The 18690-nt window shown below is 39.0% G+C and overlaps 1 protein-coding gene across 1 annotated transcript; it reads left to right on the top strand.

Annotated features, from left to right (window-relative positions):
• Positions 1-716: 716 nt before the first annotated feature.
• FIBIN (fin bud initiation factor homolog) lies at positions 717-2762 on the top strand. Its single transcript, XM_008003782.3, has one exon. The coding sequence runs from the start codon at positions 1176-1178 to the stop codon at positions 1809-1811; it is 636 nt and encodes a 211-aa protein (XP_008001973.1). The 5' UTR covers positions 717-1175; the 3' UTR covers positions 1812-2762.
• The last annotated feature ends 15928 nt before the right edge of the window (positions 2763-18690 follow it).

Here is an 18690-nt window from a genome sequence, read left to right as displayed (position 1 = left end):
TATAGTCTAACTGTGTGATTATAATCAATTCACTTAACATTTTGCTCCTTCATTTCTCCATCTGGAAAATGGGCACAATAGTACCGGAAACATTCTTCAAAAGCTTTCAAGAATCTCAAAAGAGGCAACAACTATAAAAGTGTTAGGTTCAAGATTCAATGCAGATGCTTAGCATTGTTTCATAAAATTAAATAAGGATCTCATTGTCCTTTAACTTACTAAGCTGGCAAAATTTCATTTTTCAGCTTCTGTTCTTATACATACTAATGACTATACATTAAACAACTTTCTGTATTTTCATTTCACCCAAAGTATTGTTTATATCAATTTTAATTAACCAATCATTTTCAAACAAAATTGTAATTTCTGACATTTTAAATTTGCCTTCAAAGTCACAAACTTTTAAAGATAAAAACAGATATACTCAAAAAATCCAACCTAACTCATATTTATTGAGACACGTGAAATGGCATTTTTCCAGGGTAATCATTCTTTCCCCCTCCCGGTATGTCAATAACAAACCGGGTTTTTTTTGTGGTAGAAATTCCATTTATTCTCTTCTCATTTTCTCTTTCGAGCTGAATTCTATTGTAGAGTCTTCCCTTTCAATCTTTAAAAAGTGACCCTGTACCTTTAATAGCGGAGACCTGGTGAGAGGTTTCTTTCCAAACTTGTTCCCTGGCTTCCAAGTGACGAAACCAGCTGTAATTTGAGAGCAGAGAGATCCTCAGGATATCTTTAGCCAAAGGAAAAGCTCCGCATTCCCACCCAGTCCAGAAATTGAAATACTATCAGGGGGCAAGAGGCTTTCTCTCCAGCTACACACTCCATCTCCCGGGAGCAAGGGGAAACTCCGAGAGGAGCGCTACAGAGCCAGCATCTTGCCAGCGCCCCGGAGGAGGGGTTCCCCGCTACGCCTGTGTCGGAGGAGTTCCAGCCACCGAGCGAGGGGCGCAAGGGTGGGTGCATCCTGCGCTGTGGCGGCCGCGCTACCCAGACGCTGGTGTGCAGAGCCACATGAAGCCTGCTGGGGACTGGGGGCCAGGGAGCAGCAAGCCGGCTGGGACTGAGGCGGACGCTGTCTCAGGGAGACGCTGACTCGCAAAGACACTCCCTTCCTTGTGCCTGGGTGATAAGTCTCCTCCTGGGGTCCCTGGCCATCCTGAATATCCAGAATGGTGTTTCTGAAGTTCCTCTGCATGAGTTTCTTCTGCCACCTGTGTCAAGGCTACTTCGATGGCCCCCTCTACCCAGAGATGTCCAATGGGACTCTGCACCACTACTTCGTGCCCGATGGGGACTATGAGGAGAACGATGACCCCGAGAAGTGCCAGCTGCTCTTCAGGGTGAGTGACCACAGGCGCTGCTCCCAGGGGGAGGGGAGCCAGGCTGGCAACCTGCTGAGCCTCACCCTGCGGGAGGAGTTCACCGTGCTGGGCCGCCAGGTGGAGGATGCTGGGCGCGTGCTGGAGGGCATCAGCAAAAGCATCTCCTACGACCTAGACGGGGAAGAGAGCTATGGCAAGTACCTGCGGCGGGAGTCCCACCAGATCGGGGATGCCTACTCCAACTCGGACAAATCCCTCACTGAGCTGGAGAGCAAGTTCAAGCAGGGCCAGGAACAGGACAGCCGGCAGGAGAGCAGGCTCAACGAGGACTTTCTGGGAATGCTGGTCCACACCAGGTCCCTGCTGAAGGAGACACTGGACATCTCTGTGGGGCTCAGGGACAAATACGAGCTGCTGGCTCTCACCATTAGGAGCCATGGGACCCGACTGGGCCGGCTGAAAAATGATTATCTTAAAGTATAGGTGGAAGGGTACAAATGGTAGAGAGAGGGAATCCAATCAGCCCCGCTTTGGAGGGTGGGGGACAGAAGATGGGGCTACATTTCCCCCATACCTACTATTTTTTTATACCTAGATTTGCACTTTGAGAACAAATCTGAGGTCATCTTTAAAAAGAGAAAAATTGGAGACGAGTGATTTTGTTTTAGTTTTGTTTTTGTACATTATTTATGTGATTGTTACGGAATTGTCACCTGGAAAGAACAATTTTAAGCAATGTCATTTCTAGATGGCTTTCTAATTCTGCAGAGATACCTGTTTCAGCCACATCTAAAAGAGCACAGTTGTATGTGGTGGGGAATGAAACTTCCCCATCCTGCAGATTATGTGGAAATACCCAAACATAATAGTGCGTAGCTCCTTTTAGCCTCTAGCCTTCACTCCTGGGCTCCAAAAGCTATCTGAGTTGCTTGTTTTGCAAATGAGGTTCAAGGTGCTGCTTTGCATGCCTGCCAACCCATGGAAGTTGTTTGTTAATTCTTTTCTCTCTTATTTATTAACCATGGTCTGAGAGTTGTTTTTGTTTTTTGTAACAGTATTGCCACAAAACTATAGGCAAATCGCGTTTGCAGGGAGATTTCTGGTGCCTCTGTGGGTGTGTGTAAGTTAAAGTGGTCACATTTAAGAAGGCCAAGCTTTGTAGTGGTTGCACAGTCACACTGATATGCTGATTTGCTCTTTCTCATTGTATGTCTATGCTTTGTCATCAGTGCTATAGTAAATTACAAAGAAGTAGTCAGATTGTTTGAACATACCCCGATGCCTATGATTTAGGTTACCAATGTATTCTTTCTCATTTGGGGTTTTGCTTCTGTTTGTTTATTGGAAACTTGTACTTCAAGTAGGGGGAATTCTAATTCTAATAACTCCTTAGCTAAGTTTTATAATTCAGGCAATAAACATGTTTTCATATAATACTGGCTTACTTTGTAATTTACATCTGTAACTTCCATATTTCAAAAAGGGGCCAATGCAAAAGGAGAGAGATTTAAGCCAGTAAACTGGATTTAAGCCAGTTTACTTAGAATATATGATAAAGAAGGCAGGGGAATAGCTACATATTTGGCAATTCTCTCCATAGTCACCCAGCATCCTCACAAGAAAACAAAAATCTAGCCATTGCCAGAATTTTAAATTTGATCCCTATAGATCTGCTTAAAGACTCAAATTTTCTCCAGTTTTTCTCATAAACTCAATTGGAAAAGTTTCTGACAAGGCTCATACCCTATACCTTTATGCAGAGCAAGCATTCCATCCTAAGTTATAAACTACAATGATGTTTACTTTTGAAGCCAGGTCTACATTATTTAATTAATGGCTTTAAAAGGTGGAGATGCACTTTATTTAGTATCTTTCCCTAACCAATTCTTACTCTCACCTTAAATATGCTTTCTTATTGCATATATGCACAGATGCGCGCACACACACACACACATGAAAATAAATAATGTTCATATTCTTCTGTTCAATAGACATTTATTTTCTCCTCTCCCTTGAATAAGAAAACAAGTTTTCCATTCCTATGAACTGTCTAATATCTTTCTATTACTGTAGGGGAAACTGAGGCTAGGAAAGGCTAAGTGACTTATCTTCCATCAGTTATAACAGCCCCTAGTCTCTTAAATTTAAGTACAGGACTTGCCCAAACTAATATTTTTAAGAATACTGAGAAATGAGAGAGAGTGGTCGAATGTCTGAAATTTTGCTTAACTTATTGTACTTAAAATCACTTATAACTTCTTTTGGTTACTCAGGGCCCCATTTTTGTTGCTTTTTAGACCTGTGTGTAGAAAGAAGATTAATGATCACTTAAAATAGTTTCTTTCTTTATTCTAAAAAAATGAGGAAAAAATAACAGTGGCAAATAAAATCATATTAGGTACTAAAATGTTTGTAGTTTGAAGTCACAATCATTAATGCCTCAAAACATTATATCACTCACTTCACAGTAATTATTTGGTAGTTCACAGACTTACCAAATGTCATCTCGTTGATTTTCCCAGCTGTAATGGGAGGATATTGGACATGTGATAGTGATGGAAAACTGTTTTCCCTGTGCATGCTAATTTCAATCTATTGGTAATGTTTCCATACAATGTTATGTTAAGAAGGATTCAAAAGACACAGAAGTGAAGAGTGTCATCCCTAATTAGAGATATCTTCCATGGGTGCAAGAAGGGGAACGGTAACACATCTGCTATAAATTTGAAAACCCTTAAATAGATTATGTATGAGGTTCTTTCCAGTGCTAACATTCTATGATTCCTACAAAACCAGAACGAAATTATCTGGCATCCAATCACTCCACTCAAGCCTAGATGTACAGCCAGTAATCCCACAGAGTCTTATGTAAATGGCCTCAGAGGGCAAATGGGAATTTCCAGGTGGGGAGAGGAAACAATCCTGAACTGCCAGCCCAGAGAATAACATCACAAGGCTGTTCCAAACCTTCTTAGGGTGGGGAGCCAGACCTACTCACATCTTTCCTCTCCACTTCCTCATGATTCTTATTAGACCTTGTTATTCATGCAGTGACAAATTCTCTTTTCAAGCAGTGGTTCTTTTTATTTCTTAGACCATGGACTATTTTGAGAATCGAAAGAAAACTACACACTCTCTTCTCTGCAAAATCTACTTGCAAACGAATCTATACAAGTTAGGATATTAATTATTTTTATATTTGTTGACCACTTAATTTGTGCCAGGCACTGAGCTGGGTTGTTGGTCATTCTGGGATGTTACAAAGCCTTGGGGCTTCATCTGTAAACCAAGAAATTTAAAAAGCCTCTTAGAGTTTTATTTGGAACAGGAGGCATTTACTATTATTGTTGTTGTTGTTGTTAAGTATTGTAACAATTAAAAAACAGCTAACTTTTCTGAAAACTCAGTATTATTGGTAAGGCCCTGTGCTAAGAACTTTGCCTGGGTCATTTCTCTTAATTCTAACAACAAACTGCATGAGGAAAGCATTTTATAAAATGAAGTAGGCCGGGCGCGGTGGCTCAAGCCTGTAATCCCAGCACTTTGGGAGGCCAAGACGGGCGGATCACGAGGTCAGGAGATCCAGACCATCCGGCTAACATGGTGAAACCCCATCTCTACTAAAAAAAAACAAACAAAAAAAAACAACAAAAAAAAACACTAGCCAGGCGAGGTGGCAGGCGCCTGTAGTCCCAGCTACTCGGGAGGTTGAGGCAGGAGAATGGCGTGAACCCGGGAGGCAGAGCTTGCAGTGAGCTGAGATCAGGCCACTGCACTCCAGCCTGGGTGACAGAGCGAGACTCCGTCTCAAAAAATAAATAAACAAACAAATAAATAAAATGAAGTAATACATGTCAAGCACTTAGAATCGCGCCTGAGACATAGTGAATCCTCAATAAATTTTACTTGCTGTTATTACTGTTTTTATTATTATCGTTACTTTGATAGCTAAGGCCTAGAAAGCCTAGGTACTATTTTCAAGACTAAAACTGTATAATATCTTATATACCTTACTATGATCTCGGTCTTAACTGATGATTCTCTAATGAGATATACAAGCAAATAAAAGAAGAATGTGGAGGATAGGGGATTAAAGGGGCCTCCAGTTACCACTTTAAATGTCCTCTGCAGTTCAGATTCTTGATAATGTCTGGAAGTCAGAAGCTGGTTGGCTTCCCTGTTTATAGAATTACTCATTAATACTTTCTCTGGGAGATGCGTTGTACAGTACCACTAATTCTTCTCTCAGTCGAACCACATGAAAACATCTATATAACTATTTTGAAGTGTTCTACAGGTATCTATCTGGAGGCTGTTGATGAAAGACACCAGGCTACTTTAGCCTCTGCTACCACCAAAGCCAGGCTCATAGAAGTGGTCAGAAGCTGTAAGAAGCCAGCAGGTGTGTTATGCACAGCAGTACCAAGAAGCTGCCCAATAGTTCACACACTTTTCATTGCCTTTTAAACTCTCATTTACAACTCTGCTAAGGAAATGGGCTCAAAACTTCCCAGGAGGAGCCTTGAAACTTAGATTATAAACTATTTTAGTAAGTTATAAAAATGTCCATGAAACCCACTAATGATATGAAATCATACTAAAGGGCAGTGTGGTCAAATTTCTGATGCATTTTTCAGAGGAGGATTATTAAATTATTTTTTATATGGAATGTAATACTAAATTTCATGTAAAATTGGGATGTAACATTTTATATGGAATAATAATATTGGATAGAAAATAGAAATGCTAAATATGGTTTATTAATATTTTAATATAAAAGAGAAAACAATTGGAGACGTAAGAAGATTTGGTTTCAAATAGAATACAAAAAACTGCAACAATAACTAACTAGTATAGAAAATGGGATTCCTTCAATCATATTAGTGACTGTGGAATTAAAATGGTCCTTAGGAATACTATTTCTAAAGTCTGGATCTCGATGGATATGTCATTCATTAAATATTTTAATATGCCACTATATGAGGTAGCCAGGATAATAATAGCTTATAAATATGTAAGGAAACTGACACCTAAACAAAGAATTCAAGTACAGCAATGTGGGAGATTGGAGTATGTACAAGGTTCTATGGGAGCTCAGCAAGAATTTAAATTAGAACTGTCTGGAAAATGTAGAGTAGCATCTCTTAGTCTAATCTGTGCTGCCATAACAGAATGTCTGAGACTGGGTAATTTATAATGAACAGAAATGTATTAGTTAACAATTATGAAGACTGGGAAGTCCAAATCAAGGTATCAGCATCTTGTGAGAGCCTTCTTGTTATGTCATAACATGGTGGAAAGAAAGAAGGCTAGAGAGAACAAGAGGGGGCCAAACTCATTCTTTCATACTGGCACGAACCACACCCATGAGCATGAAGCCCTCATGGCCTAATAACCTCATTATGGTCCCGCTTCTTAATACTGCTACAATGGCAATTAAATTTCATTGAGTTTTGGAAGTCCCAAATATTCAAACCTTAGCGCAGTGCAAATAAAACAAAGATTCGGCATAAACACACATTCAAGACACGCAGGATTTTTATTCTTGCTGCCAGTGTTATTGTTGTTTAGCCTTTTTAATAACAATTTCTGATTACAAAAGCCATTATCAGCCGGGTGTGATGGCTCAAGTCTGTAATCCCAGCACTTTGGGATGCCAAAGCGGGTGGATCACAAGGTCAGGAGTTCAAGACCATGTCTTGAACCATGGTGAAACCTCGAACCTACTAAAAATACAAAACTTATCCAGGCACAGTGTCAGGTGCCTGTAATTCCAGCTACTTGGGAGGCTGAGGCAGGAGAATCACTTGAACCCAGGAGACAGAGTTTGCAGTGAGTAGAGATCGTGCCACTGCACTGTAACCTGGGCGACAGAGCAAAACTCTGTCTCAAAAGAAAAAAAAAATGTGATTATCTGTTGAATGTTAATAATATAGAAAACACAGTAGCACAAGAAAACAAAATTGTTCATATTCTGAAACTCCTTCTGCCATATACTCACTATTTGCATTTTGGTATACTTCTTTCCATACTTTTCATGCATATCTATGTATATATTTTCTCTTTAGAAAAAGTATTATAATAAATATATTGTTTTGTACCAATGTTTATTTCAGGTGTTAAGAATATTTAATTGCATCAGTGTTTTTTAAATGCTTAGATCTATCCACAGTGTTTCAGGATGCAGAGGTTCTAGGTTCTAGATCTTGCCTCACAATGTATTAGCTGTGTAACTTTGAATGATTCTCTGAAATGTTCTGAAATTCAGTCATTTTGTTTGCAAAATGAAGATAATTATAGCTAGTGTTTATTAAACAGGCACTGTTCAAAGTGTTTTCCACATATTATTTTATATAATCTGGTTAGAATTATATTCTAGGTTGGTGTTACATTTCATAAATCTTTCAGATAAAGAAACTAAGACACAAAGAGCTTAAGTGTTTAAAAGTTACCTCCTGCAGGCAGTTAAAGAGCTATGTTTCCTGAAGTAGCTAGACAGGAATGGAGTCAATATTCAAACACAGTCTGACTACCTTGCTTTCCCGATAGTCCCTGAATGACGTTTTCCCTTTCAGAAGGCAGTAGACTGGACACATAATTTGCGAACTGTCTTCCTATTCTAGGATCTATGATAAATGGCGTCTGAAATGAGTATTTCCCTTATATGATCTTCTTAATTGGAAAAATTCAAAACCACATTTTCTTTAAGAAACTTCTTTCTCTGTTTGAATTTATGTTGGGTAAAATATGAATTCCTGATACCTGCATATGTCACTCCATGTTCCTTTGCCTAAGAGCAACTGGCTTCTTTTACATTTTCCAGGCCCTTTTACATGCATTATCACATTGACTGTAACAATTTTTTATAGATGCTGAACTGGCATAGACAGTTTATGGCATTCACTATTTGGCAGGCTGCAGTCCAGTGTTCACAGCTAGCAAGTTCTTCTGTCATTCTGTTATGCTTTATATCTGAATCCAGATACAAAACGATTTCTTAGGCTGGGCATGGTGACTCATGCCTGTAATCCCAGCACTTTGGGAGGCTGAAGTGGGCGGATCACTTGAGGTCAGGAGTTCGAGGCCAGCCTGGCCAATATGGCAAAACCTCGTCTCTACAAAAAATACAAAAATTAGCTGGGTGTGGTGGTACAAGCCTATAATCCCAGTTACTTGGGAAAGGCTGAGGCATGAGAATCGCTTTAATTCAGGAGGCAGAGGTTGCATGAGCCGAGATTGTGCCACTGCACTCCAGCCTGCGCAACAGAGTGAGACTCTGTCTTAAAAAAAAAAAAAAAAATGGTTTCTTGTCCATACAGGTTTCTGAAACTAAAAAGTACATACTATTAGGAAGTGCTATGTACTGTTTTAGATAAGAAGGTTTAAAAAGACCCCTCTGAGTAAGTAGGAGATATCTGAATTGAACCTTAAATCTTAGGTAGAAGCCAAGAATGTGAATGTCAGAGGAAAAACTTCCTGGTAACAGAACAGCAACTACAAAGTCCTTCAAGCAGACACAACTTTATATGCATGAGAAAAAGAGGAAAAAAAATAGTGGAATTATAGCAGAATAAATCAGAGAAAGAATAAAAGAATTTGGGTTGAGAGAACAACTGGGGTTTGGTAACAGACGAAATGGATGGCCATAATAAGAAGTTTGGATATTATTCTGATTTCAATGGAAAGTGTCTAAGCAGAGAAGTAGTATTACTTGATTTACACAAAAAGACCACTATGGAAGATTAGTCTACAGGGAGGCAAAAGTGGAAGCAGGAAGGCCACTTGGCCAGGTAGCTCCTAAGATATGCCAATTATAGATGATGGAGGCATGGTCTAAGTTAGTAGTGGTGAAAATGGCAGAAACTGGTCTTTATCTTACACAGATATGTCCTACTGTGGCTTTTTTCCAGAAAAATCTGTGACATTCTTCCCAACCTGCTCCTACATTGATCCAATTTTCCCACTCTAATTCCATTTATCCCCTTTTGGGTTTGATGTTAGCATTGCCTCCCTCTGATTCTTGACCACCTTCCTCTCCTGACTCTCAAAGAAATGTATAAATGGGATTTAGCTTCTCCTCCCAACTATATCAGGTAATATATGGATTCCAGATGACCTCTCTGACTCTAAGTCCCAACTCTGCCTACCAGCCCAAGCCCTGTTTACCCTATTTATGGACTAGAATAGACAGATCTATAAAGGTGAAGATTCAACCACATGCATGCCTCACATATTTTACAATCACATATAAACATTGCATTAGAGTTTAGACATCTTCCCTTTATCAATGATCTCTTGTCATCACTGCATCTATACTTATTCTGCATTTTTCTTCACAAGACCTATATCTAAATATAAAAATATAAGCTATATCTAAATATAAAAATGCTCTCTTGAGGATTTCCAATGTCTTCAGTATTCTACATTGCCTTGAATTTAGAAGGTCATGCAACATTCTATTTTGACTCTAGTAAGCATTTACTTTGATGACTTGTATATTTTACCATTTCCTCCTTTTGCTTTTCCATGAAATACAGGAGATATTTTGTATGTCAACAGCTTGCTGTTTACTGAAAGGACCCTGACAGCTATGATTAATGAGGTAAAGTCTCCATGATCCAGGGTTGGCAGTAATGGCTTGCATTTTCCAGTTGTGAAAAGTTTCCTCCTGCAGGCAGTTAAAGAAATGTGTTTCCTGAATGTCTTCTCTCACTTTGATCTTTTCCCAACTCTCATCCCAAGACCAAGCAAACGGGTATGCTCCACTCAACTTTCAAAATGTAAGCTTTGCTGGCAGTTCCACAAGTTGACCACTAACAATTTCCACCAGATGCTACTATAGATTAAATTATAAAGAGTGGAAAACCTAGTTAGTGAGTTTGCATTGCTCTGAGTTATATTTTTGCCTACCCTTCAAACATCCATTTTCTCCTGCCCCAGTTCCCTTCTCTTCTGTTCTCTCCTTCTTTTTTCTCTTTCCCTTTTTGCCTCCAGACAGTATTTAGATTTCACTTTTAGAAGCTTAAGAAGTAAAGGCAGAAACTGATTCACATTGTGCCTTTGCAACATATTAGCTGGGGAATCTGGGCAAATTGTCCAACCTTTTAGAACCTCAGTTTCCTCCACATACAGTGGGGAATATGACACATGCATTGCAGGGTTCTTGTAAGGATTTGATAAGCCAATGTATGGAAGGGGCTAAACATAAGACTGAGAAATAATGTCACTATTTTCACACAATCTGGCAACCTATAGTTCACTGAGGATCCTCTTTTAAGAAAGGATACCTTATATGTTCTTTGGTTGAACAGGTTGTGTTTCAAATAAGCCTTTGAGATTCTATGTATTTTCTGTGAGCCAGTCTTGACCTCCTCTTCCTGGCAGCCTCCTCAGAAGCCAAATATATGTTTGTTCCCATTCATATATGAGAGGTTCCTATACATATGTTCACACCACAAACACCCCCTCCCTATTTGGGCCAAGAAAATTAATGCTGCAGCAGGAGATAACAAAATTTTCTTACCCTTTATTTCCAAATGTTAACAGGACCTCTACTTTATGCCTTGCACATGGGGGTGATGCACACAAAAGTAACTTGGGAATTTCAGGATATAGACAGCAACAGTGAAAGAACTCTTAAAACTTGGCAATAGGCCACGTAGTTAGAGAAAATAAGAATATTAATTTCTAGTATTTACTGAGCAATTAACTCTATATTAAAAACTGGGTAGCCTGGAAAATTCTAGTTTTTAGGCCTACAAGACTGAAGGCTACATCCCAAGTGATCTTAGTATGGAAAACCTTAGGGTGACAGCACACACTTCCTTCTATAACCCCAGACTCTAACTGTATGATTTGGTGTCCCTAACTGCCAGGTCAGGAGCTTAGCAGAGCTGGTAGACTGGACTAATTCAAGCCCTGTTGCAGGTCTGGTGTACGTGAGTTTCACTGAGAGTACCTGTGTACATTTGCATATAACTTTGATGACTTGCTGCAGTGAGATGGCAATTTGGCAATTCTCCAGCTTGCCTGCTTCCCCCCATGCAACCTCTACCCAGGCTGCAAGAGAAGAGGCCTTGGCTCAATTGAACAAGGACTCAAGATAGGATATGGTGGCCCCTCTCACAGATGCCTAGAAGAAGCTTGAATTTGCACCCTTTTCAATACAAGAGGAGACAATTGACCCAGTGAATATTAATACATGCATATATTTGGCTATAAATATAAAGAATAAATATGCATATTTCTTTTCTAAATTAAAAGCATTTGGGTTATTTGAAGAAAAAACAGAAAAAGAACAATCTTTCACTGGCTCAAACAAAAACTCATTCAGGCTTAGAAACTGGCAAAGGCAATAATGATGAATACTCATCCCATAATCATATTTTTATAGGCCCTCTTATTTCCAAGAGTTTTACCATAAAAACGATAACAGTGAAATAGCTGGACTGACAGTTCACAATAATGGTATGATATCAACAGGATGTCAGGTTTTACAGGGCTTTCCCATTTCCTCTGTAAAAGTCTTACCATTACCAAAAGATGCAACTACCACTATTGCCTGTAAATTATTATTTTTTTAAAAAAAAAACTACTTTCCAAAAGGGTTATTTGTTCATTCCTCTGTTCATTCACCACCTATTTATTGAGCACCTACTAAATATAGTTGCTGCACATAGAGGACAAAACTAGTAATAACAACAAAACAGATGGTATTACCTACTATATCTATTATTATGTAACACCATTCTGAGCATGCAACATATATTTAACACAGGAAATCCTTGCAACAACCCTTTACGAGGGTTGCTTATAAACTGTTCTATTATCTATAGGATGTCACCTGATGCCTGTACCAACCATCCTCTGTCAGTCTCCTTCTCCAGCCCTGCCACAAGTCCCTTCTCTGGCTGACAGTCTGTCTTGATCTGGCTCACCCTTTTTTATAGTTGAACCATAATTCTAGAAGGACCAGGGCATCTTCAGACTGGGAGTTGGGAATATGTAAAATGAGTTCTTCCTCAGTTATCCCAGATGCTAAACAAAAGAAACTTTGGATTAAACTGAGAAAGAAATAAATGTTAATTAGTAAGAGAAGACCTTGACTTCAGGCTCAAGTTTGCCGGGATTGAGCCAGCAAACCATAGAACAAAACTCAAGATTTCAACATTATGCTAACCTCTATCAGACTAAAATAGTAAAAAACCATACTTGTAATTATATCCGTAGATATAGTTTTAACCTTGAGAACTACATAGTCTAAGAACATTAGAGTGAGAAATAACCTTAACAAATGGAGAAGCCTAAACAGGTGAAGAAACTGATTCCAGGTCCTATAGACTCCTGGTATTAAGGTCAGGAAGTCACAGAATCACAAAGTCAGCTCATCTTATTTACCTCATCACCAGCTGCCTGAATCCTCCCTATAATAGAACAGCCTTGACAAGTGATTATACAGGCTGTGCTTGAATTCTTCAAATTACGGGTACTCCTTTCTCTCTGGCTAGGGCCAGGTTGGGGGTGGGGAGGTGAGTACATTCATTTGTGGGGGAGTTCGAACTCACTCAAATTTTTTTACATTTTGAACTAAAACCCTTTTACATTTTAAACTAAAATCTTTCTCCATGTATCTTCTACCATTCAAAAACCCACAGTCCCCAATTATTTATCCCCTTTCCACATCAAATTAATCAAATATCTGGTGGCACCTTTTTCCAGCCTCAATATCCCCAGTTCCTCCTACCCTTCCTTATGTAACATAAACAACAACCCAGATCTCCCAGCTGTGGTTTATTGCTAGGAAGAAAAGCTGTATAGTAGTTAAAAGCATGGGCTTTGCAGAAAGACAAATCCCTAGGCTGAATTTCATTTCTACATTCATATTAATATCCAAGGACAATTTACTTAATTTATATAATATATCTTGATATATATAAAGGTATAATATATCTTTATAAATATATCTATATAAAGATATAATATATCTTGGTGTAAGGAACATGGCTGTGCTTTGGTCAGGAATAGGCCGAAGTAGGATGTTTACATCCTGCATGACTCAGCGAGTTCAGAGTGCAGACATTTAAGTCCACTTGTTATCACAGCCATGTAGCCATAACATGGGAAGGCCATCCCTTGGCCCTAAGTCACTGTTGTCTGTAAAACATATAATTGCCCTGTTGACACTGTGCAGGCGCACTGGTACCCAGAGAAAGAGAGTCAGAGCTGTCCATCTTTGCAGATGGACAGGAGGGAGCCAGGGCCCTACTAGGCTTGCTCATGCCCAAATACAGAAAGGGTTAAGCTGCTGACCCTGAAGCCAAGGGAGAGCCAACCATGCAGCTGCAGGCGCGGGGGCTGCAGGAGCCACAGAGCCGGAGCAGACAGCTGAGACAAAGACAGACATAGTGTAAGAAAGCTGTTGATGAGAGCTGCTGCTGAATGAAATCATCTTTCACCTGCCTGCGGCCCCTTGAGTGTTCTTTCTGCTCATCCACCCACTCCCTTTGGACTTCAACATGACATTTGGTGTAGTTGTGAACCTGATACTTGAATTTCCTTAATTTAAATCAGTAATGATGATACCCACTTTGAAGGGCTCTTGGGGTGAGTAAATGAAATAACATATGTAAAATGCCTAGCACCTTACCTAGCATTTTGTAGAAATTCAACGCGTATATTTGAATGGATAAATAAATGAACCCCTAGTTGGATGCTTTGTTTAAACTTGGCACTCATAAGTGAGTTTTGTAGAATGAAAAGCAAACCTGGAGAACACAATGTGTAGGGGAAAGGAGCAGAGGGAGAATGAAGGGGAAATAGCCTTAATGAGAACCCAAAGCTGCTATGGCTGACGAACTTTCTATGTAAGGAAACCTCAGCCCTCTCTGTAACAAGTTCGCCAACCATCTGACAGCAGCGTGCTTCACACTCACCTGTGCTCGCTACCGGGAGAAGAGGGAAGACTCTTAAATTCAAGTCCTTTTCAACTAACTCTGAGCTTTCTCATAAAGGTCTGACCACTTGTGAATTTTTGAGAGCCCAAACACTAAGTTATTTGGGGAATGGGATAAGTGGTACTTTATATCTTTTCTTCTTCTTAAAAAATAGCTGAACAGACTTTCCTAACTCTTTCCCAAAACTTCATGTTCAGGCTGAGCTCAGCCCTGGAAGGTCTCACACTCAAGAGGAAGGCCTGAGAAAGTCATTAAAGGCAAGTGAAAGCTCTGGAATGGAAATACACAGGGAAGATGGAAATTCAATTGGCTTTTCCTCTCAGGTGATCCATCTTTCAATAACAGGAAGATGAAACCAAAGCAAACTGTCTCAAGGATAACATCTCCTAAATCATTATAAACTTAAAACATAGCTTAAAGTGGGCCTTTGGGGCACAGCTTGTCATACCTTGAATCATAGCTCCCCTCATTATATGGGCTGTTTATGACAAACAACTGAAACTCGCTGGGCCTCAGTTTCCTCCTCTGTAAAATGGTGATAATGTCCCTTATTTCATAGGACTTTAAGGAGGAACAAATGAGAGAGTCTAGCTTGTATATGCTCTGGTATGTAAGTTAAGCTATTTCACTAGATGTAAAGTAATGTATATATAGCAAACAATCTTTGTCCTATTAACATGAAGGGATCAAATAATTAAAATGAGTCCACACTTTTTCCTCTCCCCATTGCCTGTTTGACCTCTCCTCTTCCTCTCTGCCTCCTGGCTCTTGGTAGAAAGGAAAGAAACTGGACAAACACATTATCCACTTCTCTTCCCAACAAAAAGTTTATCCATGAAGAAGAACCACATGCACTAGGGAAAGAGAATGACATGGAAACAAAAGGGTAGAGGGCTGGGATGCTGCTAAGCATCCTGCAGTGCATGTAACAACCCTCCATGACAAAGAGTTATCCAGTCCAAACTGTCAACAGTGTCAAGGTGGAGAAACACTGGGCTATAATATATAAAACATAAGGGAGTAGTGGGACAAATGGAGGTGGCAATTAGATTGAGTATCTTGGATATCAGGCTAAGATTTCTTTCCCAAAGTAATGGGTATATTACAGGATTCAAGGCATGAAGAAAATATAATTTTAGAATAATTTGTTTTGCAAAGTTGTGTCTAATTTATAGGAACTTAGAGACACCAGGGAGTTCCAGGTAGCCTGATAAAAATTCACGTTTTATATTGAATTGTGGTTATGGTGCCCCAACATCTAGTTGAAAAGTGAAAGCATCGACCATCCTGGCCAACACGGTGAAACCCCATATCTACTAAAAATACAAAAATTAGCTGGGCATGGTGGCACACACCTGTAGTCCCAGGTACTTGGGAGGCTGAGGCAGGAGAATCACTTGAACCTGGGAGGCAGAGGTTGCAGTGAACCAAGATCGAGCCACTGCACTCCAGCCTGGTGACAGAGCAAGACTCTATCAAAAAAAAAGAAAAAGAGAAAGAAAGAAAAGGAAGGAAGGAAGGAAGGAAGGAAGGAAGGAAGGAAGGAAGGAAGGAAGGAAGGAAGGAAGGAAGGAAGGAAGAAAGAAAGAAAGAAAGAAAGAAAGAAAGAAAGAAAGAAAGAAAGAAAGAAAGAAAGGAAGGAAGGTGAAAACATTAATCAACAGGTTGATTTTATCTCCTTGACTTCAACAAACCAAAAGGCTGGATTTCTGGTTTTCCCATTGATTATGACTTCTTCTGCACTTTGGCAAGACAATTAAAGGGGATGAGTGGAGTTGATTTACTCTAACTAATAGTTCGGCATGATGTAGACAAAACATCTGGTTGACTGGTGCTTTCATTTTTCACTTGGTGGTTTTGACATGGAGGAAACATAATCATTGTTGGATGCTAACTAGTTATCATTGTAAGCCCAGCTGTTCACAGGGTAGAATCAATCAGTCCTAAAATAAAGTATTGTAGGTACATATCTTCAACCTGAAAGATTACAGCTTATAAGAAAAATGAACTCTAGAGGTAAAAATGAAGAACTCACGCATAACCTTCATTTATGTCTACTTGCCATTGTTCATGTTCAAGTACCCTCTTAAATATGTCTTACATGCCTGGGAGTTTGTGTGATTCATCAAAGCATTAAGTCAAGCCACATTTCCTAGACCAGGACTGTACCTCCCTGGAGACAGAAGCTCCTTTTTCTTCACACATAAGTTGTTGTATACACACAAAATCATGTACCTCAAGAGGATGCATTCACCCAGGAAGGGAGTGATATGTTTTGTTATTTTTAAAAATTTATCTGCAAAGAGGAGACTTCTTGTATAAATTCATCTGATGGAACAATAAAAGCCAGTGAAAGCCTGGGTTCATTTTTTCTGCACTTCTAAATCCTACACATCTTTTTAAGCCTAGTTCTTTCCACCTTCCTAAAGGCTTCCCTGGGGCTACTGCCCATGGTGATGAACATACATGACAATTTTCATTGACAAAGGGCTACTTGGATCACTGTGTCAAGCAGATTTTTGAGGTCATATTAGTATCCCACAGGAAAGAGTTCTGTGATCCATTAGCAATGCCTTTCATGATCATAAGAAAGGGAAGAGGTAACATGAAAACAAAGTATTTGCTTTCTTCATCCTTTCCTAGCATTTGTTGACACTGTCATTCATTTGGTACCAATGCTAGACACTGGTGTAACAATAGTGAGCAATAATAAACATTATTCCTGCTTTCTCAGAGCTTAAAGTCTAGTGGAAAGTGTCATTAAGCAAATACTCATATATCTGCTGATGAATTAAAGATAGCCACAAATTGTGCTTCATCCATCAGAGGGTAGCCTTTTCTTCCCTCTCCTTGAATTCGTATGGCCTAGTTATTTTCTTTGACCAACAGAATATGGTAAAAATGACCTGTGACAGTTTGGGGCCCAAACTTTAAAAGGTCCAGCAGCTTTCGCCTTCTCTACTTAGATGCTAGCCACTAAAGTGTAAAGAACATTGGGCTAGACATCTGAATGAAAGCACCCACATGGAAAGAGATCCAAAAAAGGCAGACGTTATGTTGAACATGCTGAAGCCAAAAGATCTCTTAGCTAAATGCAACCACATGAGTTAACTCAGTTTTCACAGTGTGGAGCAGAAGAACCAACCAGCTAAACCAAGTCAAGTTAAAAAATTGTAGAAAATTTAAATTGCATTGTTTTAGGCCACAAAATATGAGGGTTATTTGTATGTAGCAATAGATAGCTAAAACACAATTTCTAAAGCAGGCCTCTACCACATCCCATTTTGATCACATTATCCTGTTTGACTTTTTTTGTAATTCTTATTACCACCTAAAATTATTTTATATATTTATCTGTCGTCTGTCTTACCCAACAAGAGAAAAACCTGGTGAGAGCAGGTACCTTGCTTCATGCTGTAACCCCTATGTCCACAACAATGCCTGTCACAAAGCAGAAGCTCAGCAAATATTTACAGATTAAGTGACTAGATGGATAGTCGTAACTATGATATATGTGGTAACTGAGAAGTTAATGTTGCTATAACTATAAAAAGATTAGTCCTGGTGAGGGAGGTCAGGAAAAGGAAGGTTGGCTTTGATAAAATCTTCACATGTTATGTCCAGGATGGGAGTGAGAAAACATTTCTTTCTAATTACTTATTAATTTACCATTCTCTTTCAAGCGACCTTATCACTTTAAACTTTCTGTGATGGCAGGGTAAAACTCTTTTTTCCAAATATTTTTACAGCGACTTGCTGACAATCCAGTTGCTAACTACTTATTAATTTAGTAGATAAGGAATCTCCTGAATTATAAGAACATTAATTTTAGAAAAACTGATCAACAAAAGGAGATGTGAAGTCTACTCTATTCCTCTGCCAGAAATCTAGATTAAAGGAAAAATATCTTCTTTCTTATGTACCTATATATTTGCAGCTTAAGTTTCTATCTGTGTTTAAATTTGGTATTTAATTAAAGCTTAGTTTTGGCTCTCTTAATAGAAAGATCAATTGTTGGTGTGAAAGAAATGAAAATTCATGGTTATAAAACTCTGAAATGAGTTTTAACACAAAAATACTATCAGTTAGTATACAGAAAGATAACAAAATTCAGGTCAACAACTAAGCATAGACTCTGGATTAATCCAGACCTTTGTTTGAATCTTTGATTCAATACTCCAAATATTGGAAACCTTATTTAATATTTTATTTTCAAAGATAGGTTCTTTCTATCCAATTTAAGAAATATTTATGGAACTTTCTTTGCTAGGTTCTGAAACTATAGCAGACGGCAAGACAGAGAGCACTTGTTTTCACGGAGTTTAAAATTTAGGGAAAAAATACCTAGAAAGTAAATTTTAAGTCAGTTGAGAGTCCCCTTAAAAGATTTTGATTCAGCAAAGTTCCCT

The sequence above is a fragment of the Chlorocebus sabaeus genome, chromosome 1, assembly GCF_047675955.1.
Source record: "Chlorocebus sabaeus isolate Y175 chromosome 1, mChlSab1.0.hap1, whole genome shotgun sequence".
Classification (NCBI taxonomy): domain Eukaryota; kingdom Metazoa; phylum Chordata; class Mammalia; order Primates; family Cercopithecidae; genus Chlorocebus; species Chlorocebus sabaeus.
Note: the sequence above shows the minus strand (reverse complement) of the source record. Positions and strands in the feature narration are given on the sequence as shown.

Bases quoted from the DNA above. Each gene is read 5' to 3' on its own strand.
- FIBIN (XM_008003782.3), top strand. From the start codon at position 1,176: ATGGTGTTTCTGAAGTTCCTCTGCATGAGTTTCTTCTGCCACCTGTGT.